Source organism: Rhododendron vialii, chromosome 11a, assembly GCF_030253575.1.
Source record: "Rhododendron vialii isolate Sample 1 chromosome 11a, ASM3025357v1".
Taxonomy (NCBI): domain Eukaryota; kingdom Viridiplantae; phylum Streptophyta; class Magnoliopsida; order Ericales; family Ericaceae; genus Rhododendron; species Rhododendron vialii.
Window position 1 is genome coordinate 11,433,325 of NC_080567.1, and position 26,676 is coordinate 11,460,000.

General features: G+C 39.2%; 2 protein-coding genes across 2 annotated transcripts; both read left to right on the forward strand.

Annotated features, from left to right (window-relative positions):
* Nucleotides 1-1,567: 1,567 nt before the first annotated feature.
* On the forward strand, nucleotides 1,568-4,313 carry LOC131308515 (protein LOL1-like). The gene is made up of 6 exons (XM_058335455.1): nucleotides 1,568-1,732; nucleotides 1,877-2,082; nucleotides 2,559-2,672; nucleotides 2,823-2,936; nucleotides 3,021-3,130; nucleotides 3,936-4,313. The coding sequence occupies exons 2-6, from the start codon at nucleotides 2,022-2,024 to the stop codon at nucleotides 4,068-4,070; spliced, it is 534 nt and encodes a 177-aa protein (XP_058191438.1). The 5' UTR covers nucleotides 1,568-1,732; nucleotides 1,877-2,021; the 3' UTR covers nucleotides 4,071-4,313.
* An 18,839-nt stretch (nucleotides 4,314-23,152) lies between these two features.
* Nucleotides 23,153-25,146, forward strand: LOC131306863 (uncharacterized). Its single transcript, XM_058333292.1, has 3 exons — nucleotides 23,153-23,438; nucleotides 23,484-24,081; nucleotides 24,135-25,146. Exons 1-3 carry the CDS (start codon nucleotides 23,153-23,155, stop codon nucleotides 25,144-25,146), a joined length of 1,896 nt encoding a protein of 631 aa, XP_058189275.1.
* Nucleotides 25,147-26,676: the final 1,530 nt, after the last annotated feature.

Sequence of the window (26,676 nt, forward strand, 5' to 3'; positions counted from 1 at the left end):
TATCTGTAATCTTAATATGGGGAGATTAATAAGTATTTAATATCATGGAGCTCGTAATATAATTGAGATAAGGATGGAAATGCAATTATAATTCTGTAGTGGGGTGAATTATAATTAGTGAAATAAGAAATAGAATCCTGGTGGATTAAGTTTTCTTATTTACACTGGGAGCCTAGACTAATTACTTCTTACGTCCCTATCGTAGCCCTATATATACATGTTATGCTCTCTAGGTCAGATTGACATTTTTATATTATTCACGAAATAAAGGCAAGCTTAGAGAGAGCAAATAGATCACAAAAGAGTCCACATTTGGTTCGTGTTCCACAGGCGCAGGGAATACGATAGAAGATCGTAAGGTACGGTCGAGCAGTATTTATGGTTTATAGCAAGATATGCTATAACAAGTTCAACCAGCGTTCATGTCGCAGGGAGTTGAGGTAGAACCTTAATTCCGCTTTGTAGGGTTTTACAATTTTTATTGTCTAATCCGTATGCGTCATTACTGGGTCTTGGGGATTCAGTTTCCAACATGAACAAGGCCACATGCAATGTTCCAAAAGTGTTTGCAAATCCAAATCTCAGAGGACTCTGTTTTTACTTGAGTAGGGTGACCTGGCCCAATCTGAGTGGACAAATGCCCAAGGAAGCAGCGTGTGGCTAGTAAATGCATCACTCACGTGCATGCACTGAAATACACTAAACTCCTTAATGCAAAAAAAAAAAAAAGACAGATAGAGGCGGGCGGGGACCCAAAGTTACTAACAAAGCTGATCTTGATATGCCACCAACAGAAACCGAAATCACCACTTCTATGCAATTGAACCAGACCGAAAGCAAGAAAAGGAAAGATTTAATGCACCTCAAGAAACAAATGGTAGTAAAACTCCTTTTTAACAGTGATCATATCCTACGTCACATAAAGTGCGTGCGATTGCGAGAGTGAGAGTGCGAGCACAATATGAAAGCATCTCTCTAGACGATCATAAACTATTAATGTTTGCGAGATCGAAGATTGAGAGCATAAGCGCAACATGAAAGCGTCTCTCAAGACGATCCTAAACTATTAACTTTTGCTAGAGTTAAAATTGAGAGCGCGAGGAACGCCAAGCTGAAAGATGATTTGACTTAGGTCCTAACAACTAATGGCGGAGGCAGAATTTGTTCTCAACAAGGGCACGAATCATGTGTATTTTTACACTAATAACAAAAAAATATAGTCTATAATACACACATTTCTACTTACTATTTTCGAAAAGAAGAAGAAGAGATTGTGTACATATAAGTAATTCCATTAATTTTATAACCACCACCGAAAGATGTTTGATAATTTGAAATTTTAAGAGTTTTTTCACACACGCATAAAAAAAATTATCAACTCTTTTTTCACTTAAGAGACTTGCGCCAATCTTATAGAATTTTTCCCAATCAAGTTGAAACTATAGTATGATTGGTGAGATAATCGAAGATGTGTAGGGGCCGGGGCACCTCTTGCACCTCTCCGCCCCTGATAACACCACCTCTAGTTATCACCTCTATATAAGTTAGTCTAGTTGCATCTTAAAAAAACACACACTCTCTCTCTCTCTCACACACACACACATCTGCAACTCCAAAGGTCTGTGTTTGGCCCACTTCATTATTTTCTAAGTTTCAACTGAATCCACAGCTTAGACGAAATACTGCACACTTTTTTGTGTTTCACAACTATATGCAAACTTATATCAATTGGGTACCGCGTTGTTTTTGCTATTTGTACAATTTTTTGACCTTTCGCTTTGAAACAAGGGCGCTTCCGGTTCTGTTTCTCCATTTTCTCCGATTTCTCTTTTTGAACAGCCAATCACTGTATTTTTGGTTGCCAATTATGGTTCAGGTCTCTTGGACAGGCTTAGCTCACACGTTGGCAGTTTTTTTCTTTTCTCCGGCAAATGGTAAAGAGTAGATGAAAAAACTTCTGTTTCAACATAAAGGAGGCGGATTCTAAGATCTTGGAAGACTGTACCTTTGGTAGATTTACAATGTCAGTTCCTCTTGCTCCATATCCAACGGCTATGGTGCCATCTACACCACCTGCAAATGGTAGAACGCTCATTCTGCATTTGTTCTAGCCTGTGACAGTCTAGATTTTATCAAATGCTGAAATGCCAACATAATACAAAAAATTATCAATTATCAATTATCAAAGAATCATGAGGTCCACATAGCTAGGAGTATTGTTTTGCTCCATGTCTAAACTGGGTATCTCATCAATCAAGAACTAAGCAAAGTTCGGTGCAAAAACCTCTGGAATTGTGAATCTGATATCAATGTCCATATGATTAACAAATTAGAATTGAAGATTCCAGGAATTGAGTATGAAACAAAAATCATCCATTTTAGAGGAATGACAAGTTTTATCTAGATTGCAATATTGTTTTGTTATCTAATTACCCAAGAGCTCATCAAGTGGTTGCAAGAAATCTGTGGCTTTGAACCAATACAGAGTTCCCCTGCTTTGGAAACCACATTTCGTCATCGGTCAAACGACTACTTAGAAAGTATATTCTGATCACCAGGTGCACAAAGCCAGCTCGTATGTTCGGGATGTCGAAACCTTTTACTCTATCCAGTTGGAGCAACCTCGGTATGTTGTGCTGTTTGCAATGCCGTCACGGCTGTACCACTGCCCGGTATGTTTCCTCTCTTTCTTCATTATTCGAAGAATCTAACATGAAAACATTGCGCAACAAATTACTCAAAAACATTTCTTCTTGAGGATAAATGATTTGCAGTGTCCGAAATCTTAACATATCTTATGTTGTTGACTGGACTTCGAACAGGCACGGAAATGGCTCAGTTGGTCTGTGGAGGCTGCCACACCTTACTCATGTATATTCGTGGAGCAACAAGTGTTCAATGTTCTTGTTGTCATACTGTCAATTTGGCATTAGAAGGTAAAAAGCTAATAATTGGTATATGCGAATAATGTTCTAAGATCATATGCTTGTTGTTAAGCATCAAATTGTGTACGATGGCAGCAAATCAGGTGGCCCATGTCAACTGTGGAAGCTGTCGGATGCTGTTAATGTATCAATATGGAGCACGGTCTGTGAAATGTGCCGTTTGTTGTTTTGTGACACAAGTTGGGGTCAGTGAATTCCAGTTCTATTCTCCATCCCAGTAGAAGTAAATCAGATTGATCGGTTACTCATCTGCACATAAACCTTTGCCAACGATACAGGAAATTTCGCTTGAAAATAAAAAAAACACTGCAGAAGAATTCTGGGTCATAGAAGTAAAACGTCAATATACATATAATCATGGGGGAGCATCACATAATACGATCCCAATACCTATTTTCCAATACAACTAAGCTCATTATTAACAGCAAAGCTTCGATTCCCAAGCATTTTCCTCTGCAATTATTTATCCACTTTCCCCGGTCTCCCCTAATTCCAAAATATCAACTCGTATTTAGGAAGAAAGGACTTCCATCCACTCAAAAAAATGAAATTTTTATGAAAACAACCAAAGTTTTAGGCCTTCTCAAGGAAATGGTATTTACTTGTCAATGTTAGAAGGTAACTTTCTTCAACATTTGTTTCCATTTTTTTTGTATGGTCTAACTTTCCTGTAAGCTGTATTACACCAAACATTTTCCTTCACTTTGTATGTTGCTTATTCTTCATGTATGTGATGCTGAGGTTATGAAACTCCAACTAATAAAACGCTACTAATCCTGCATAACAAATATTGTTTACACGAGTCGGAAAAGTTACTCCTTTAGTATAGTATTTACTTCCTGCATTTTACTCATTCATTTCTAGGCTTTTAGACAAGGATGAACGATACCACAATACTAGTCAAAATAGAAAACAAGCTCTTTTACAGGTTATAATAGTTTTCCTTGTGTGTATTTCATTAAATATTTTGAAGTATATTGGATGATGCAGGCCTCAACAAGCACAGCTGAACAAAAGCTCAACAGCCAAAACTGGGTGAGACAGTTTTTTCTCCCGCCGGTTACCACAAACTACCACCTTTCATTTTCGTATCTTGTGTCCCCCGGTACTTGCATCTGTACGTGAACAAGCTGAACAGCACAACATTACCTCATGGCTACATGTATAGAGTTAATTTTGCCCTTGCGTGACATTATTATGAATAATAAGAAGTTCCGGTAATTAGATTATCACGAAAAGATTTGTGTGAGAGGACTTTTGAGGTTGCAACCAGCATTAAATGCTTTTGGATAAGAAAAACTTCCTTTGATTAGAATGCATCAGTGGCATGAAGCACATGACATTACGTGATTTTCGTACAATGTTCTTTTAATTGTCATAAGGATTGGGTCCCCCATATTTGTTGCCAGCCTATTAATGAGTCAAGGGACACTACAGATAAGGAAGGGGCAAATATTGTTGTGAGTGTAACACTATTCAATGTTCCCGGAGCATCACGTGGCGTTGCCTACGTGGTAGACAAAGAGTGACCTACATTATGTGGTGGAGATATTTTTCTTACGGGGAGCACCGCATGGTATTTCGGGAGTACCCAATAATTAGCTGTGTAACAAGACATAATATAAAGGTTTTTAACTTGACTTCAAAAAAAGCCCGACAAGGAATTTGTGGACAATAATAACAATTATCCACAAGACAGGTACCGGTCAATTTCAAAGTAGGTTCAGTGTTCATCTAACTTCACCAAGCAGTCATGACAAAACAAATCCAAAATTGCAATTACTATCTACAATAAAGCATATTGAAAATGGCCGTAGACTTTGAGAAAGAGAAACCCAAAATGATCAAACAAACTCCACCCTCACTATGGTATTCTATGTGTTTCTACACAAAAAGTGCAAAACCAAATTGGCTAATGTAACGGGTGTGCCAGGACTGGAATGCAGTCCAAACTGTATTTCAAGGCCTTTGTGATTTAAAAATCTGACTTCTTTTGAACAATTGTGCTAGGCCCAAAGGGTAAGACCTCGTGATGGTTCGCTGTTTGCCTTTGCTGGGTAAGGACCTAAATATTCCTAACCATCGTTAGAAAATGGATAAAAGAACAAGAAACAAGGTGCGATGAAATTAAAAGAACTTCATTAACGGTTTAACAAAGTTGGTACAAGGAAATAAATAACAAAATCTAGGCTGGGCTAGATGGAAAGGAAATACAATATTTTCCTGAAAGTAAATGACAGGTAAGTTTAATAAGCGCAGGGCTTGATGGTGCTGAACTCTTGCCAAGACCTGAAATTCTGGTATTTATAGCTAGAAGTTCCAGGCCTTGAGCTGCTTGAGCTGCTTCAAAATGCAACAATGGGAAGCTGCCACTTGCCCGTAACTTGCTTTTCACTCCAAGAAGTCAGCTTATACCTGAAAAAACTTCCTTCTTTGCACAAAAATTGATAAAAGCAAAAGGAATTTTCAGTTGTTGCAGAACATCCAGGCTTCTTGGCCTCCTCATTGGCTTTTGAGGTGCTTCCGAGGGGTCCACTTGCTATTCCCAGCATCTAAGTACGCAGGAATATGAAGCACAACTGCTTCAGCTGCTTGTGTTGGCAGCTTGCATGCATTTCAAGTGCCCCTGGCCTTCCTTCATCAAGAAGAAAGGCCTTGAACTGCTTGAATCATCTTCTTGCATGGATGCCATGTGTCCTTGGCCTGGCTGAGCTGCTTATGCTGGCAGCTTGCATGTATGCCAAGCACCTTTGGCCTTCCTTCATCAAGAAGAAAGGTTTTGAGCTGCTTGCATTCCAGGGCAGTCTATTATGCCGCTCATAGACTTTCCTGGCCATTAAACAATTATTCCATGTTCCCTTCCTCCCCATATTCCCATGGACCATGTTCTGATTGGTTAAAGTACATTCTAGAATATGGAAAGAACATGGAATGTGAACCTGGGCCTCTAAAGGCCCAAGTCTTCTTAACCTGGGCCTGGAAAGAAAACTTTAACTGATTTGGACCTATTATAAGTCCCACAAATAGGCCCAAGCCCGGAAAGTAAGCTATTAGATTTTAAGGCCTTCTGAAAACTTTGGCCCAAGACAAATTCAGATTGGGCCTTAGTTGATGGAACTCCTTGAGCATAAAACTGACCCATATCCATGAAACTTTGGTGTGGCCCATTGATCTTCTATATGTCCCCAAAAATGAGAGGCCCATTGCACAACTCCTCTAATGATGGAAAATAATGGCTCTTTAACCATTAATTTTTAAATTAATCTGTCTCTAAATTTTGGCCAAAATTGGGTGTAAACACTATGTTTCTTTGGAATGCAGGAAAGTCATAGAGCACTAACCTAATCTTGTCTGCAACATAGGCCCTCAAAATCATCTCCGAGTTCCACCAGATTGACCTAATAGCAAAGACATACAAAATGAACAAACCAACAACGGAAAATGCAGTGTCTATATTAAGCAATCATGGGATAGATGGTTCAGCATTGATGTGAGGTCTATCCAATTAGAAAGGTCATTTCTATCCATCTTAACGTCACAACCACTACTATTTCTGAAACACCAAGAAGGGTGAAACTCATTGTCCTTGAAGTGGTCTTGTCCACCATTCCCGCTAAAGAGAGCCAAATTGCAAAACCATTGATTATTAGTGCCAAAATTGCATACTATCGTAATCAATATTAATTAGGAGCTCTGACTTGTGGAGATCTTCCAAACGAACAAAAAACATCATTCATATAGACATATTTGATATTTCCACCTTTATGAATAGATCAATTCAGCCCCATGCTCCATTGTGGTTTGCAAATGAATCTGAAGGATGTGAGTCATTTGTGTTATTCATTGACAATCAAACATTTCAAAACTAGAAAGAAAATCCTACCTTTATCTACCCAAAAAAGAAGAAGAAAATCCTACCTTTCATAGCATAATGCATGACAAAAGAATCATTGGCTGTATGGATAAGAGCCACACAAAATCATTGCGACTAACTCTTTGGTAAAAGAATCAATCATCTCAAAGCAACATTCATTTCGATATATTAAACATCACGGTTATGGCTTTGGTTTCCCGTATTTTAGCTACCTATGTCCATAACTCCAAATAATGGTTTGGGACTTCCTGCAATGCTTTGATACTCCCTTGGGTGCATAAGGCCCAATCCGCTGGGGGTAATTGCAGAGCCCACTCCATATACATTGGGTCTAATATAAATTGAATTAACTCAGACACACTCAAAAACTTAAGTGTGTGAGTGATGAGCGAATAATATATTAAGCCCTAACTTTTACTGTGTTTATCCTATGCAGGACCTAACATTCAACACGTCCTAACAAATAACAATAACAAAGAGAATGAATTCTAATTACTCTTAGATGATGTTTGAAGTCACCAAAAAAGTTCATTCAATAACCCCATTCTTCGTTTCTCAGTATACACCTTCGTCAAACAGCTCTTCTCTCCCTCACTCTCTTTATTCCTTTGACTTAGATTTTTATCATGATATTTTGCTAGAGCATGCACCAACGACAACCTGAAACTAAAGAAACCATTCTAATTGCAAACAACTCTTATCTTCTTTGTTTTTTTTTTTTTTTGGAGAATTAACGACGAAAGAACTCATATCATTGTACCTCAACTTACTTTACGGAAGTGAAGCATTTAAATTTTTGTTCGGGTAAAGAAGAAAGAAATTTTTTGTTGGAACCAGCACTTAGCTACATCTTCTTCCAAGAATCAGGTCGGAATGAGATTGCAGCCTTATACGGCCTGGAATACCCAAATGAGGCACGTTTGCATAGAGCAGCAGTAGCAGCTTCACTGCCTTTCTAGCTTGCAAGAATTATCTTGATTTCTGACACTTAATGCATTTTAATGCATTTCTAGTAAAGTATATACTTTACAAGAAAAGGAAATGCTCATCAGACAACTAACAGAAACAAGGGAAATGAATATGAGGACTCCCCACTACATTAAACCTCGAATCGCTGGATTCATGCCACATTTTCTTCTTATGCCTTAGAAACCATACGGGAGAACTCAGCTGAAGAAACGATCCAAGCAGAAGACCTTCCTGTTTTAAAAATGTCTAGGTGACCTTCATGTTATCTTTTGCTATGGATAGTCTGACCTCGTCAATATTGGTCATCAAGCAACTACGGAATGGCTACTGAAAGATTTAAATTTTAAAGGAAAAAAAATCAATATACTTGGATGAGAACAACTGCTTCGGTAGCTGCTGAAACAACATATTCCTTCCACAGGTCACCCACTGAAAGCATGAAGTGTCTGCTCCAAGCAAAAGGATAAAAACATGAATTACTAAAGGGAGGAAAAAAATTATACACCTTCATATTTCACACATAACCATTGCTTCTAATTACTTCATATCTAGCACAACTTTACTCACCTCCCATAGCTAAATCCGATGAATAGTCACCCTTTCCCTGTGACAGATCACAGAAGCAAGATAACCAAAACACAAAATCGAGCCCTGGAGATAATTTGTTGAATTCCGCTGTCGTTCATCATCACTTCACTTGTTCTTTATTATTATCATTAAGATTGTACAGAGAGCTCTAATTGAAAAAGTTTTATGGAGTACGGACTATAGAAACTTTGGCAAAACTATCGTCCAAAGACTTCAAACAGAAGCCAGTATACCTGCACATTAGTCAAGAATCCCGTGTCCATGGCTGAGATTGGAGAAACGAAGATTCGAAAACAATTGTAGATTACTACAGGACATAATCAAATGCCAGCGAAAAGTACAACAATACCCACCATGACATGCAAACAGACGTACACAGAAATCAAGAGCATTTTATCATCTAGAACAGACTATTAGTGTGAGAGGTTTGATACCATAGTAACCCATGGCAAGCCACCTAAAAAAACAACAGGAAAATAAAATCTCTCTCCTCTATCGTAGACGTGCTTCCAAACCAGTATGGCCTCCATAGCACTTTTTTTTCTTCCCTTTAGAATTTCATCAAAGTATCAGAGATTCTAGTGTAAAAACAGGGTATAGCATTAGTTAGGTAGACAAGCATCAGATAAAGTTTGACCACACCATCTCCCATGCCAAGGTGACGCTGACTCCACATTACTAAAAACTACTCCTCTTGGCATCCAATTAATTAAATCTCGTTTTCGTATCCACATCTCACATAGTAATTCATGCTCACATTGTCAAAACTGCAGTTAAATGATTCTTTTCCTTACTTAACGTAAGACGCACTTAACGTAAGACGCACATTATATTTTCTGAGAAGGAAGCAGTTCGTCTTCGTCGTCATAAAATGATGGGAAACTCAAAAAACAAGAGCAGACCCCTCCATTGAAGATCAAAGCAATGTGGACATAAAACTAGCGATCAAAGTTACATTTTCCCCTTCTTATGGCTGGAACAAAAGAACTACAAACTTTATGTATCCATCAGAGCAGAACTATAAACTTATATATCCAAATGAAATACAAACTTGATGTATCCATCAGAGAAGACATGTTGAAACATGAAACCCTTGTACGTAGTATTTCAAATGGCTTCAGTTGTCTTCTTAATACATCAAGAAGTAGACCAACAATGGACGCTCGTTTCAGACAACAAAAATTTGACTGGAAATTTCAATTATTGTTCAACTTGACTGATGTATTAACGTGAATACTATGGCTGAATGTTGTTTTCCTAAGAGATTGAGGGTGAGTTTTCCTGACAGGGCTAAAGGGGCTTATTTTTCTTCACAAAATACGAACGAAAATAAGCCCCTTTAGCCCCGTAGGAAAACTCACCCTCAATCTGTGAGGGATGTATACACAAAAATAAACTTCAAAAAATAATTTACGGAATGCAACATCAAAATAAAAGCTCAAAAATTTATAGTATTTGTAAGGGGGAAAAATCCGCTTAGTGCTAACTCTAGCTTTTTGGTGAACAGCTTCATGTGCCTCATCGCCGGAAGCCTAGCCTTCTGCGGGAACCCAAACTGCAAAACAGACAAGGGTAAATGCACCTTTGCCTCTTGTCGGCAAATGCCCTCCGATGCCAAAGTCAGTATCATGTACTCTCAAGAAACCCTAATTATCAGTAGGTGAATAACTCAATTGCAACAAACTGCGTACCTTTTACATCTAAGTTTACCTTGTATTTATAAATGTTCGTATGCTTGTTGCCCAAGCATCCTAATTGCCCTAGGTTTCCTATCCCGTATAGGAAACCCCGAATACAATGGATTCTCATTCTCTTATTGGATCACTCCTTCAATCTGTGTGGTACTCTTTCCCCAAGCCGAATATCCTATCCTCGTTAGGAAACACAGCTAGCATCCCTCATGCGCGGGATCTTGTTCCATCATGGAGTGTAGTCGCACTGGAATCTTCCAGAATGTCTTTACCGCCTTATCTCTTAAGGTAACTCAAGACAGGATGCTCCTACTGTTCAGCTATCTCATCGCCGAATAGCCCATGCTCATAACTGGCCTCTTGTGCCATCATCATCTCTACTGTTGATCATCACCTTGATCGGAGGTAGGGGTCTAGCGTGGACCCATCTGTCACGTGTTTGGCTATCAATTGCACTATTCGGGAATACCTCCCTACAATTACTCCCCAGCTTTGTCCGTCATCTATGTTCAGTAGATGATGAGTCAAAGCTTCTTCGTGTCATGCATTATCACACATCGAATGCCTTATCTGTGCCAAAACTTCGTTTGGAACAATTCTTTATTTGTTCGGCTCTTAGGTCAATAATTTGGCTGTCAACACAACCGTCTCCATTTTTTGGGCTATCAACAAACGTTCTCATGAAACGAGACGCACAAACGGCATCTGGGATGATGTTTCACATATGTCACCCCACTAACTGGGGTACTCAGGGGATTTCGTCCCCATTGCAAACCCACATCTCGCTCGCTAAGTCCTCCTCTGTAAAAGGAAGAAAGGCAATTTCCATCATTGAAGCATTGCTCATCACCTCAAGAACCTTCCTTTTTGCACTAAGTTGACTCAATCATAACTTCATAAATTCCTGCTCCCCATTTCGACTTTGTTTCTGTCTTTTTTGTCAACTTTGGGCTTTTCGTCTCTAGGGTTTCTCTTCGTATACCCATAGTAAGAAATAAGGAGATTTTAGGAGGTACTGCAACTCTCCTTAAACCATGACTGACTTTAGGGCATGTTTCATCATTCCTGACAACGTAGCCATTTCTCTCGATGGCGAGAATGCCATTCGTGAGTGCTTTGTCAATGATGGAGCAAAACTCCTCTTTGTTCTTCATTACTTCCTCGTGTATTTGAACATTTGCTCGACCTCTGTGGTGCTCGGCGCACTGCTCAGCCTCACGTTGAAATTGGGTAACCGGGTCCTCGACTTGGTTGGAAGAGTGTTCTTGTGTTGTAAGCGAACTCAATCCTACCCTTTCTTTGTACCCCTGCCTTTCGTGCCAACCAAACGTCTTGGTGTTCATTCGATAACCCTGCCCTATGCGGCGTTTACTTTTAATTCATTACTTTCAGCCCTTCATGGCAAATAATATTTGTCTTGCACGCCTCTCATGCTGTTATTTGGTACCTCTGCTTGGGATGCTCAAATGGTTGCTTGTGTATATGCACCGCAATACTCCTTACTGGCTTTATGAGTTCATTCGTTCAGGCTTTCAACACCTTAAAAGCTTCTTACCACTATATTTTGCTTAAGTCCGTTCATGCTTAGCAAAAGGTTCCTTCGCCTAATTTGCTCATGCTCAGGAATTCTCTGGCAGTACACGTTGCCATTGTTGCCATCTGCTAGGTTCATTCATTTTTAGCAAATCCTTTGCACTCTTGCCAAGTTTGTTCGTACTTAGCAACAACCCCAGGTCATTTCGAACTTTCATAGTTTCTTGATATTCAATCATTGCTTTGACCCAAAGTTTTCTTGTACTTAGCGAATTCCCAGCAATACTCTAGGAGTACTCATACTCATCCCAATTCTGGGCCGAACATGGCTGTTTCAGGCATTATTCAATGCCAAGACCTAGGTCTCCTTTGCACCTAGCCTATCCCGGGCTCAACTCGTAGCCAAGGCTTAAGTTTGCTTGGACTTTGTCGATTTTGGCATTCCTCACTGCCTTGGCCTAAGCATGCATACTCGTTCTTAGCCAATCCACTGTCATGCCTATGTTTATTTCGTGCTTTACTCGCATCATAGCAATGTTCATTGCTTGGGCCCCAAACTTCTTCGTGCTTGGGCATTTTTCTAACAATCTTCGCTTGTCATGATTCAAGTAATGTTAGCTGCTCGAGCCTCAAACCTCTTCACATTTAGGTCTTAGTTTGTGCACGACTCACCCATATCCTAAGTTGTTTCGTACTTAGTTATATTCTGGCATTCTTCACTACTAAGACTAGGTTTATTTACACCTAGCCATTTTCAGAGCAATATTTACTACTCGGGGCCTAAGTGCATATATGCTTAGACCCACTTACGTACATTAACGGCGTTATTCTCTCAGAGCAATGTTTACCGCTCAGACCCCAAGCCTCTCCGTACTGGGGTCTGCTTTTGACATTCTTCGTTGTCATAGTTCAGGTTTATTCATACCTATTTTCAATTTAGCTCGTAGTCACTCAAGTTTTCATGCTTGGTTACTTTTTCAATTCTAGGCACTTAACTCTACCATCGTTTATGCTCGACACAGCAAAATACAACAAAGTTTTTTTGTACTCTTACGGTTTGAGCCTATCCATGGTGGCAAATCATCTAAGTTCATTCGTACTTAGGTAGCAGCCCAAGTGCATTCGTACTTGGCTTTTCTCAGCTTTATTTGTTGTTATCAGACTGAGTGTACTTGCACTTAGCCAAATCTCAACATCATTCGTTGCTTTTTGCGAGGCAAATGTCCTTTAATCGCTTTTTGTTGGCCCTATTCATGGCCAAATTCTTTCACACTCAGCAAATACTTCGCAATCCTCATTTCTCTAGCATAAATGTTTTAGCCATTATCCAAGCTTATTCACACTTGGTATGCCTAAGTGTATGCATACTTAGGTTTTGATCGTACTTGTTCAAACTCGGTGAACTATCTAAGTTTGTCTGTACTTAGCTTCCTTTTAGTATTATTTATTTCTTTTGGCCTAAGTGTCTTCCTACTTAGCCAACTGTTGCTTTCGGACTAAGTGTATTCATACTAAGCTTCATCAATATTCTGAGTTCAATCATACTCGATTGGATTTTGGCACCCTTCATGGTCTTGGCCAAAGTTCATTCACACTTAGCCAGATTCTGAGTTTGATCGTACTCAACGAATATTTATGATGAATACTCTTTGCTCCCCAGCATGGAGGCAATGTGTCCTTAATTAGCATGTTCTTGCCAGGACCGAACAAGTACAATATTCATGCTCTTACTAAGTAATCCCATTACTTGACATTATTTTGACTAATGGCCTTTCGTGGGCAAAGTATATCGTGCTTGGACGCCGATCGTAGCTGCCCAAATTTCGTGTGAGCTTCTTAAGTTTTTCATACTTATCAATATTATGCATCTCATTTATAAGCTTAAGTTTTTCATTCTTAGCTACTTCTGTGCCTAAGCGTTTCATACTTGGCAACTCTCAAGCATAGTCATCGTTCGCACGTGACTCGATCTCGCACTTGTTCATGCACATATAACTAAGTGTTATTAATAAACTGTTCTATGCGCATTCGAGCATAAACTTAAGTGTTTCATACTTAGCAAGCTCCTAAGTTTCTCATACTTAGTATTGTTGTGCTTACATGCACACACCCTAGTTTTGTGTGTTTATTCATACACATTTGAGCATTCGTACTTAGTCGGGTTTGTGTGTTTCTTCGTACACCTCAACCGTACTCAATTCTTACCACATTTATTTACAAACCTAGGCCCTTCGTGCCTGGCCAATTTCATGCGTTCATTCATACACACTTTTAGTACTGTGCTTGCTCGCCCAAGCATTTCATACTTGGCAGATTTGTGTGTTTATTCGTACATAGTTAAGTATTTCATACTTTAACAAATTTGCGTATTTGCTCGTACACGTCTAAGTTTCTCATACATATTCACACACCTCTAAGTTTTTCATACTTAGCAAATTTGTGTGTCTATTCATATGCACCTAAGTTTTTCAGACTTAGCAAATTTGTATGCTTGTTCGTACGCACCTAAGTTTTTCTAACTTAGCTATTATTTCGTATATAATATGGTATACCCAACCACTACTCCCCAATATGGGAATGAAAAGTTCCTTTCTTTTTGGAACCATATTCATAGTTAACACAATCAATCACAATTTTCATTATCAGAAAAGAGAATTTTATTCATAACTCAAACTCAAAGGAATGTTATTCATAATCCTTTACAACTAACTTGTACTTTAAAATCATAACAAATGAATTTTATTCGTAATTCCCCATAATCACGTAATGTTCATTGCTTAAGCCTAAGTGTTTTCGTACTTAGCCATACTCTAAGTTTGTTCGTACCCAATCAATCTTTGGCACTACTCATTGCCATGGCCAAAGATTATTCGCCAAAGATTATTCGCACCTGGCCAAATTTTGAGTTTGATCATACTCAATCGGATTGCCATGGCCTAAGTTTATTCGCACCTGGCCAAATTTTGAGTTTGATCGTACTCAATTGGATTTGGGCATTATTCATTGCCATGGCCTAAGTTTATTCGCACCTGGCCAAATTTTGAGTTTGATCGTACTCAATCGGATTTAGGCATTATTCATTGCCATGGCCTAAGTTTATTCACACTTAGCCAAATTATGAGTTTGATCGTGCTCAATCGAATTTTGGCATTATTCATTGCCATGGCCTAAGTTTACTTAGCCAAATTCTGAGTTTGATCGTACTCAATCGGATTTCGGCATTATTCATTGCCATGGCCTAAGTTCATTCACACTTAGCCAATTTCTGAGTTTCAAAACACACTCTCTCTACTCCTCAATATGGAGGCAAATTAATTGTCTTTAGGTCCATGCTTAGCTGATTATGCTAGGACTGAACACAAATAAAATGAAATTTAATAATTTCATCATAAAGCCACTCGTAGCTGAATGAAATTCTAATCATAATTCTCTCATAGCAATTCATAGCTAATTAAGCATAATAAGCAATATTTTCTACGAAATTCTGTTCATAATTCCCTTATATTACTCCATAGCTAATCAATAAAAAATAAATTGCAATAAGTAATTCCAATACTTATATGTATATTCCATGGTATAGGCACCGGGTTCCCATCCCAAGCTAATCTATTGCTCGTAGACCCTTTCATACTTGTCCAGTAGATCTTAGGCTGCCACTTTCTCGCTTCTCGTAGCCTGATCAACAAGGCTTCATATATAGTAATTTTCACTCCTCTTGATCCTGCTCGGTGGATTCCTTCTTACATCATAATCCCTCATTCATGGGCTTATTACGAGAGCATCGTTGTGTGCTAACTATACACTTTCCAGGTTTCCGGCCATAGAGGTGCTCGGCTCTTCAGTTCATCGCTTATTCGAGCCCTACCTAAATTCTCCTTCTTTCGTAGGCATTTCTATAAGTCTTTGATCTCTTGCTCACGTTTTTTCATACGCTAAGCAATTTCTTCAATATCACATTCTTTTTCTTTGAGACCCTTCGTAGTCTCGAGTACGTTGCGATTGCCCAACTTAGACCGATCTTGTCGTTCATCTAACAAATTCAGATAGGCTTTCCGAGAGTGCCTAACAAATGTGTACTGCTCTGCGCGATTGCCTAACAAATTTAGACTGCTCCGTGTAGTTGCATAGCAATTTGAATTGCTTTGCATGGTTGCCTAGCAAATTCAAATTGCTCCACCCAATCGTCTAACAGATATTCAGACTACATTGCACTGCTACCGAGCAGATTTAGACTGCTCCTTAAGATTGCCTACCAGATTCAAACTGCTTTACATGAACGCCTAGTAGATTCAGACTGCTCTACGTGAATGCCTAGCAGATTCGAACTGCTCTTCGGGAATGCCTAGCAGATTCAAACTGCATTATATGAACGCCTAATAGATTCAAACTGCTCTTCAGGAACACTTAGCAGATTCAAACTGCTTTACGCGAACGCCTAGCAGATTCAGATTGCTTTATGCGTACGCCTTTGATCAAACCAAATACCTGTGTTCTATCCAGGGATCTCGATCTACTCCCCCAATTCTTGGAACATCTATCATCAATGGACTTGTTCATAGCCCCATTTTGTGCTTCCACTGGAGCACCAAACGAAGAGGGCATCTTCTTCTTTTCCTTGTCGGATCATCCTCCATTCGTGGTGTCTTTTACTTTCATAGTCTTGTGTTGGGATCCACATTCAAGTGGTGAAAGATCACGTCTGAATCCACCCTGGGTATCTCTCTGGCTACCTAAGCAACCACATCCACGTGTTCCTTTTAAAAACTTTATCCGATGTGTTCATCTTTTTGTCAAGGTCTCTTCAATCTGAAAATACTTCTCTAGATCAGACTCATTGATCTGTATTTTCTTCAAACCTTCCACCACCCTCTCGACAGGATCACCTCTGCCACCCTCGATGGTCGGCTGATCGGGAACTTTCACCATTTGGACCCGATGGGCTTTCTGGGCCTTCTTGGTCACCGTCTGGCTTTCTGCCCCTGAATTTCTTAATGTCATAATCCCCTACTCGTAGGGTTATGTCCAAAGCATTATTATGCGGCACTTAGACTCCTCCCAAGTCTTCGTCCGTGAAGACAATGCCCTCGTTGCATACCCATCTTCACGGACACTTTCCTTACTCTAACTCATGACATGCTAATCATGATTGGCGTGCCCCTAGAGAGACCTTACCTCATTCCTTGTGTAAGGTGGGGCTGACCCATGTATCATATGGAATACGCCCTTAAGGACTTATTCTTAGTCCAACTCCAAGGCCCTCCCAGTCTCTTTGGGTATTCTCTGATCGGTTCATCCTCTCTTTGTTTCATAGCAGAGAGGGTCCCAAAGGTTTTTGGTGCTCTCTTGCTCACCAGGGGCTGAGCAGTGAACTCCTCGGCTAGTTGCCTCCATCCTCATATAGAGTGTGGGTCCAACTTATGGAACCAGGCTAGAGCAACCTTCCCCAAACTTGAAGGAGACATCTTGCACATGATGGCATCATCGCCAACAAGCATAAACATGGCTTGCTGGTAATGCTGTATGTGAGCCATGGGAACCGCATCTATCTCATAGAGGATGAACGGGCTGTGCTTCACTTTGCTCGGCAATCGTGCCTCTTGCAACCTCCTTGAGAAAGGAAAATAAGCAATATTACTGAGGGCCCTCCTTGCTGCTTCTCGTGCAGTCACGGTTCCTTCTTCGTGAAGAAACCCTTTTTTGCTCATAAGTATAGCTCATGCTCCTCCCTCTTCGTGGGGAAGCCTTTTTGAGCCTTTCCATTGTTCAGCTCCTCCTCTTGGATTCTTCTCGTGAATTCCCACGCTTTTCAAGGTGACCCCTTTTGTACTCGATTTCTCGAATCTCTCTCTCATGCTTTTTAATCAGGCGTGCATACCCCTTGATTTCTTGCCTCTCTTATCGAGGAGATCATCGTTGTTTTGAGCTCTCTTTGAGTGCCTAGCGGACTCATCTTTCCTGGTAGTATTTGCCCCCACTCATGAACTTTGAGTTCATCCTGCCATTTTATCCTTAGAACTCTAGGATTGAACCAACGAGTGACTTGTACCTGCCGCGCCCTTCTTTTTCTCCACCAGAAGCTTTTTCGGAGCCTGCAGTGGCATTTCGTCATGATCCCCTCAGGACCTCGCGTGTTCTTTGGGTCGTATGGCTCTTCTTCCACAATAGTTTCAATGGGAACTATATCATTTCCCACAGACGGCGCCAATTGTAAAGGGAAAAAATCCGTTTAGTGCTAACTCTAGCTTTTTGGTGAACAGCTTCACGTGCCTCCTTGACGGAACCCTAGCCTTCTGCCGGAACCCTAACTGCAAAACAAACAAGGGTGAGCGCACCTTTGCCTCTTGTTGGCAAAGGCCCTCCGATGCCAAAGTCAGTATCACGTACTCTCAAGAAATCCTAATTATCAGTAGGTGAATAACTTGATTGCAACAAACTGCATACCTTTTACGTCTAGGTTTACCTCGCATTTATAGATGTTTGTATGCTTGCTGCATAAGCATCCTAATTTCCCTAGGTTTCCTATCCCAAATACAATGGATTCTCGTTCCGTTATTGGATCACACCTTCAATCTCTGTGGGACTCTTTCCCCAAGCTGAATATCCTATCCTTATTAGGAAACACAGCTAGCATCCCTCATTAGCGGGATCTTGTTCCATCACAGAGTTTAGCCGCACGGGAATCTTCCAGAATGTCTTTACCGCCTTATCTCTTTAGGTAACTCAAGACTGGACGCTCCTACTATTCGGCTATCTCATCGCCAAACAACCCATGCTCGTTACTAGCCTCTTGTGCCGTCGTCATATCTACCTCTGATCATCACCTTGATCGGAGGTAGGGGTCTAGCATGGACCCATCTGTCATGTGTTCGGCTATCAATTGCACTATTCGAGAAACCTCCCTACAGTATTTCACAAACCAGAATATGAATTTTGCATGCCATAGATTTCAATTCCGAAGATATCCCTATGCTTTAGGTGTCTAATTTGTCTGGATTTCAGATGAACAACACAGTTAGTGCAACAACTCGAAACAGAGTACTTGACAAAGAGACAAATAGTTAGGCTTTGTTTGTTTGGGTGTAAAATATTTTCAGCAAAAATATTTTTCACATTTTCACTTGTTTAGCTGTACAAATGCCCGGTAAAATTATTTACCATGTAAATTATTTTACACTAGTTGGCGTAAAATGACTTACGAGGAGAAAGTCTGTAAGTTGTTTTCCAAATTGACGAAGTAGCGAACACTTGTCACGTAATCCATCATCTTCTCATTCGCTTGGTCCTCGGTGGACAAGCAGCACTCTTGGCAACAACCAGTGCCTTCACACAACCAAGAAAACCATGGCAACACCTGTCAATTGGTTTCTTTCAACAGCTGTTGAGCATATATGTTTATTCGGATAAAAAAAAAAGCATATCTGTTTATTAAGAAACCATTGTTTTGAAAAATATTTTTCATGTACCAACCAAACAACAGAAAATAAAAGTTTAAAGTTTATTTTTCGAAAAAATATTTTACATGAAAAACATTTTACATTGTAAAATATTTTATATCGAAACAAACGGAGCGTTAGTGTCCTATTGCTTTAGAAAAATAGCAAAGATTCTGTAACACTTCTAACCAAATTATGGCCCGTGCGGTCTAGATATATAAAAATGGAAGTAGTATGCGGATCTGAAGAGTCTGAACGGCTTAACTAAGTAACAGAAGCAATCACTTTGTAATTGATAATGAAATACAATGCAATATGAAAACAAGCCAAAAGACTGAATAATACCGGCTTCAAAGATCAGGATTCGAACTTGTGATGCCACAACTTCCTTGTTTGACACGATTGTTGGAGCATAAACTTGATTTGGTATTTTGGCCCAAGAAAAATCTAAGACAAGCCCAATTAAGAAGCCCAAATAGAAAATATTATTGAAGGAGTGTAAATATCTTGTTTCTAGAAGACCTAGTTTCTAGAAGAGTTCTAGAATATCCCTAGAATATCTAGATATTTGTTGTTAGTATAAGTCACATGTGTAAAATCTAGAATATACCTATAAACTATCTTGTAAAAGATATCTAGAACCTTCCATAGAGCACTATAAATATGGATGAGTTCTACTCATTATATACTATGTCAAAAAAGGTTCAAGTTCTAAGTGAAATACAAGTACTCTTCCCTTTCAAAATCTTGTCCAAATATATACTAGATACCCTCCCCTTCCAACAAAGTGATGTCAGAGCTAAGGTTGGTTCATGTTAAAGATGATGACCACCCAAGGAGTCCCATTCCCTCGGCTAGTCAAAGATAACTATGGCCGTTGGAGTATTCAAATGAAGGTCTTTCTTGGTGGAGAAGATGTATGGGACGTGGTGGAAAAAGGCGTTGAAGGAATTGGTGCAACTACCGAAAAGCAAAGGCATGACGCCAAGGTGAAAGATAAAAGGGCTTTATCATTCATTTATCAAGGAGTGGATGATGCCAACTTTGAGAAGATTGCACGTGCTACAACCGCCAAAGAAGCTTGAGAGATCCTCCAAAATTCCTTCAAAGGAGCAGACAAAGTAAACCGAGTTCGTCTTCAAACTCTTCGAGGTGAGTTGAAGCTTTACAAATGAACACGTTTGAATCAATTTTGGACTATTTTTCAAGAGTTTTTGCGGTTGTAAATCAAATGAAGCAAATGGTGAAAATTGGAATGATGTTTGGGTGGTCGAAAAAATCCTCCGGTCATTGGATATGAAATTTGACTTTGTTGTTGTGGCCATTGAGGAATCAAAAAATATTGATTCCATGACTATTGATGAACTCATGGGAACATTGGAAGACCATGAATTGAAGATCAATAGAAGGAAGAAAGAGCCATTGGAGCAAGTTCTTCAAACAAGGCTCAATCTAAATGAAAGATGTGAAGTGAATCAAAATGGTCGTGGACGTGGCCGTGGCCGATGTCATGGCCGAGGAGAAGGACAAGGAAGAGGTGGACAATATCGCAATGAAGAAAGAAGTCAAAATTTCCAACCAAATAGAGGTTGTAGGAGAGAAATTTATGGCAACGAAAGGCAAAGGTATGACAAATCTGAAGTTAAATGTTATAATTGTCAAAAGTTTGGTCATTTTGCTTCGGAATGTGAAAATGATACTAACCATGTGAAAGAGAAAGCTAACCTTGTTAGCAAAGGGGAAGAAATAAAATCTACGGTATTATTGGCTTATAAAGGCAAAGAAGGCAAGGACAAGAATACATGTGTAAGGGCAAAATATTTATGATTGTCAATGGCATGCGCCAAAACTCATTTCGTCCGTGTCATTGCGATTATTTATTTATCGAGTTGTAATTTTATTGTATTATCCCTACTATATATGGCAATCTATCATTGGCTGCTAGGGCAACAAGAAAACGCAGCAGCAACGGGAAAAGAAAAGGAAACGTGGGTCTTTGGTCAAGAGATGAATCAATAAATATTGGCATTCTTTTTTCAACGAGCGACGACGAACAAATAAGCAGCCAATATACTTGCCGTGGGTTTTTGAAAAAGAACCGAGAATGAAGTTCATCTTGTATCTTGGAGTTCCATTCCAATGATTGGATCATTGAAGCTACAATCAAACTCCAAGAGGTGTTCACAATTTTTATCTCAACAAACATAGATTCGTTCTTCGGTGGATTTTCGAAGGGTTTTTGGAAGGCTTGAGGATTTGAGGCAGCAACAATCAAGCATTCAGAGAGGTGTACGTGGATTCGGCAAGAGCGTCTAGGTTTAGGTTTGTGGAGTTCAAACTTATCGTAAGAGTTCTTGTAACCTCGTGTTTTGCAGTGTTTGATTCCTTCCTGATGCAGGGAGGCGTGTCAAAATAGAAGTACGCGCAACAAGGACAATCACGAACAAGTATGAACTAGAGGTACTCCCTCTACGAACACACAATAATGAGAAATAATCTCAATTTTCATTAATCAATTCATAAAAAACAACTCCTTTGCCATAAGGCTTACAACTTATTATATAAGAAAAAAATCTAACCCTAATTGATTCGTTCGAAAAGGAAGCAGAATCAATTAATTAACAAAAATTACCAAAAGCAAAATTTCTACTTTAACTAGGAAATCAAATACTAGAAAGAAATATAAGGTTGCCAAAACAAGAGGCAACTAAAACGGAATTTCCTAACAAAATAATAAACTCAAAATAATTCGTAATTAATTTATATTATTCATTTTTCTGTTCTGCATCATTCTCCCTGTCTTGAAGAAACTCGTCCTCGAGTTTATACAGTTGAATACGCCGAAACCTGTCTGCATCAAGCTTGTTCTTCAAATTAATTTTTTCGACCCCAAACTGTGGAGATGAGTCTTGAAAAATAAAAGCAAAATTGTTTGTCACAACTTGTTCTAAGTACTCAATCCAACAATTCTTCTTTATAGTACCTTCAATAAAATTCCAAAACGGATCAACAAATTTATTACGCCAGTCAACTTCACCATCTTCAAGCACGGTAACAACTTCTTTTTGTATTATTTTCTGATTTTCTTTTTTTGGAATTTTCTTCGCTGGTTTTTCATCAAAAACTGGTGACTTATTCCAATCCACTACTGGATCTGGAATAATATTTGATGTGAATGGCCACTCGATGGTAGCTTCATCCACTTTTGTCCTCCCCTTCGACTGAGGGTTACCAGCCAAAGGTTTGGTGATAGAAATATCATCCGACACCTCCTCCTCTTTCGGAAACCGAGGTTGAACCGGACGACGGCGAGGTGGATTCCCCCCAACAGCCATGGCAGCCACCTGATTGGTTAGGATGCCAATCGCATCCATCACACGCTGCTCAAGTTGTTGGAACCGCGCCACCATTCGTGCTTCTCGTGCAGCTTTACTTCGATCATACACATCTTCGGTAACAGCATAACGACCATAACGAACTACTTGTCGCGCCATGATCCGGAATCGAACGCAAGCTCTGATACCAACTGATGCAAGGAGGCGTGTCAAAATAGAAGTACGCGCAACAAGGACAATCACGAACAAGTATGAACTAGAGGTACTCCCTCTACGAACACACAATAATGAGAAATAATCTCAATTTTCATTAATCAATTCATAAAAAACAACTCCTTTGCCATAAGGCTTACAACTTATTATATAGGAAAAAAATCTAACCCTAATTGATTCGTTCGAAAAGGAAGCAGAATCAATTAATTAACAAAAATTACCAAAAGCAAAATTTCTACTTTAACTAGGAAATCAAATACTAGAAAGAAATATAAGGTTGCCAAAACAAGAGGCAACTAAAACGGAATTTCCTAACAAAATAATAAACTCAAAATAATTCGTAATTAATTTATATTATTCATTTTTCTGTTCTGCATCACTTCCCGTGGTTTTTTTTCCCATTTAGGGTTTTCCACGTATATCCGGTGTTCATCGTTTTTTCTTCGTTCATATTATTGTTTGATTATTGGGTTGATAGTAGAATAGGAATTTCAATTGGTATCAAAGCGGGTCGCTCGTATTAATAGGGTTTATTCCTAGAGCGGATCCTATTTTTTTCTAATTTGCTATTATGGAAAATCCTAATTTTCATAACTCTGTTGTTACGAAACCTCCTGTTTTAGATGGGTCTAATTATGCATATTGGAAAGCTAGGATGAAGGCTTATTTGAAGTCTCAAAACAATCGAGTTTGGCTCTCAGTGGTTAATGGTTATACTGAGCCTATCTCCACCGTGGATGGTAAAAATGTTCGAAAGCCTTATGAGTCATGGACCAACGGTGATCATCAGAATGAAACATATAATTCATGTGCTCTTAATGCTATATTTGGTTGTGTGTCTTTGCCTGAATTTCAACGTATTTCCACTTGTGAAATTGCTAAGGATGCATAGGATATTTTAGCCATTACTCATGAGGGGAATAGTCAGTTGAGGCAACAAAAACTTCAAAGCATCATAACTGAATTTGAGATGATCAGGATGAAAGATAATGAGATGTTTGGTGAGTTTTATGCTAAGTTGAGCGAAGTGGTGAACTCAAGCTTTAACCTAGGCGAGCCTATCTCCCAAGAAAAAATTATGAAGAAAATCATGCATTCATTACCTGAGAGGTTTATTACAAAAGTTGAAATTCTTGAATGCATGCCTAATTTTGCTTCCATGAAGGTTGAGGAAATTGTTGGTCACCTCTTAACTTTTGAAACTAAATTATCACAATACAGACCTCAAAAAGAGAAGAACAAAAACGAGGAAAAATCCTTGGCTTTTTCTGGTTTTAAAGATAGTTTTAAGGTCTCGGATAGTGATGACGATGAATTAGACCAAGAGGAAATGGCTTTATTTGTTAAAAAATTTGGAAAGTTTTTTAAAAAGAATAAAGCTTTTGGTCCTAATTCAAAAGATAAGAATGGTAGGTCTTCCAAGGGTAAAGAGAGGAAAGAGAGCAAATCATCGGGTCCCCAGTGTTACGAGTGCTTGGGGCTTGGTCATATTGCCCAAGAGTGTGCTAATAAACAGAAAAATAAATCCTATAATGTCAAAACTTGGGATATAGTGACTCTGATGAAGAAGAAAATTGTGGGGGGAATAGTAAAGTCATGGCTTTAGGAGCTTCTGTGCATCCCCATGTGAGTGAGTCTAAGTTAGGAGATGAGACAGTGAATGGTGAGTATTTGAGCAATAGCGAGAGTGAGGAGGAAGAGAGTTTGCAGAAAGCCTACAATGAACTTTACAAAGAAAGCCTAAGGTTGACTAAGACTAACATTGAGCTATCTAGTGAAGTGAAGAAGAGCGATGAGTCCAATGTAAAACTCAAGCAAGAGCTTTTGAAAGCTCAAACTTGGGTGAGTCATGTTGAGAATGATAGAGATTCTTTGATTAATGAACTTGTTGATGTTAAGAGTGTGAAAGGTAAACTTGGGATTGATTTGCATGTGTCTTATGAAACTAACAAGCTTCTTGACTTGAAGGTAGCTAATTCGCAAGTTGAGCTTGACAAGGCCAATGCTACATTTAAGAAAATGAATGCAGGGTCAAAGGTTTTAGAAGAGATCATTGGAGTGCAAAGGGAAATCTCAAATAAAACCGGCCTTGGGTTTCGAAAGAAAGCATCAACTTCTAAAGGCAGAGGTAATCATGGATTTGGTAAGGATAAAGGTAACTATTCTAATCCTTCATCTTTCATTTGTGGCAAGAAAACTAATAATGCACCTCGAAAGCCTACTCCTCCTAGCCCCCCTATGCAAAGGGGTTTCATACCCATTTGTCACCACTATGGTGTCGAGGGTCACATAAGGCCACATTGTTATCAGTTGATTGGATACCCCCATGCTCACTCTAATTTTTATGATAAAAGTTTTTGGGGTAGGACTTACAAGCACATGCCTACACGTAAGACCAATGTGATTCACCAATCTAAGCCTTTTCCGAAGGCTAAGGCAAAAGTTGAGAAAGTGAGAATCCCAACACTTTGGGTGAGAAGTTTGGATGTGAGGCCTCAAGTGAATCATACATGTATCTCTTTAGATGATGTTGGGTCATCTGGAGATGTTGACCTTGCTTTTTGAGGCATGGTCCTTATTCATAGACTATGATGTTTTATGCTAATAATCTATTGCCTAGCTCTATGAGTTTCATTGTTGTTTTTGCATTTCTTGTTTATTTTTTTTGTGTTTTTCAATATTTATAAATATTAAAAAAGAAGAAGTTGTTTCTATGACCCACATGATTTGGGATGTCTTTGAGCATGCTATGTTTCATCTTGATGCCTTGCTATATCTCATGATAGTGCATCTCATGGTTTCATACTTGTCATGCATGCCTTCTCACGAGCTACTTTCATGAGAGTTTTATCGAAAAATCATGTGTATGGCAATCATTGCATGTGTTTGTACACGCCCATTGATAGCCTTGAGAAGTTGATCATTTTCTCTTTGGATGAGTATTTGTCCTTGTGGTGGACACCCTATGTCATTCACCTTGGGTATTGACCTTTGACTTGCATACCCCATGTGAGGTCGATTGGCTCGGTTTGATGGGATAAAAAAAAAAGAGAGAGAAAATATAAAAATTGAGAGACCTGAGGAAATGGCTACCTCTATGTGCACGTGTAACCTACCATTGACTTGCACCTCTTGTATTCTCTTTTCGTGTCATGGATTTAAGCTACGGCCTTAGATGTGTGAAAGCCGCCCATGACGGTGCAAAAATATTGTGTGATTATTTGGTATAAGGTTGGCATCTCTTGAGGGGGAGAATATCATGTTATATACTCACTTAACCCCGTTTTTGATATGATCATATTTCATGTGGGTTGGAGTTGGTCTGCCACCCTTGTGGGAGAATGATGTAAGTTGGTCCCTTCTTGGTTGATATGACCTCATAGGGATTGAGTTGATTCTATTGTTAAGGCTATCATTGCACACACTCACTATAACACTTGCATGATTTCATACCCATGGTCGTTCTTTGAAATTTTCTTAGAGTAGCTCCTTTGAAAGCAATCATTAATAGGGGTACCATGCAATGTTTCTTTTGTGTGATATATCTTGGTGATTGAGTGCTTCATGGTATATTCTTTCGTCTCTTTGAGATCCCTCTCTATGGGAGCATATCTTTGTTTGGTGAGTGGGAGTATCTTGGTTTCAACGATATATCTGTGTTTATGCCTAGTCTATGTTCATTTGTCCCTGCTCCTTTGTCAATCAATGACAAAAGGGGACAAAAGGGGGGAGTAGGATGTTGTGGGATTTAACTGCGGCTTGTTGAGACATTGTGATTGTTGGGATTAGGTGTTAGATTTTTTATTTGATGTGTTTTGTCATGCATTGCCAAAGGGGGAGATTATAAGGGCAAAATATCTATGATTGTCAATGGCATGCGTCCTTTCGTCCGTGTCATTGCGATTATTTATTTATTGAGTTGTAAATTTATTTTATTATCCCTACTATATATAGCAATCTTTCATTGGTTGCTAGGGCAACTAGAAAACGCAGCAGCAACGGGAAAAGAAAAGGAAACGTGGGTCTTTGGTCAAGAGATGAATCAATCAATATTGGCATTCTTTTTTCAGCGAGCGACGACGAACAAATAAGCAG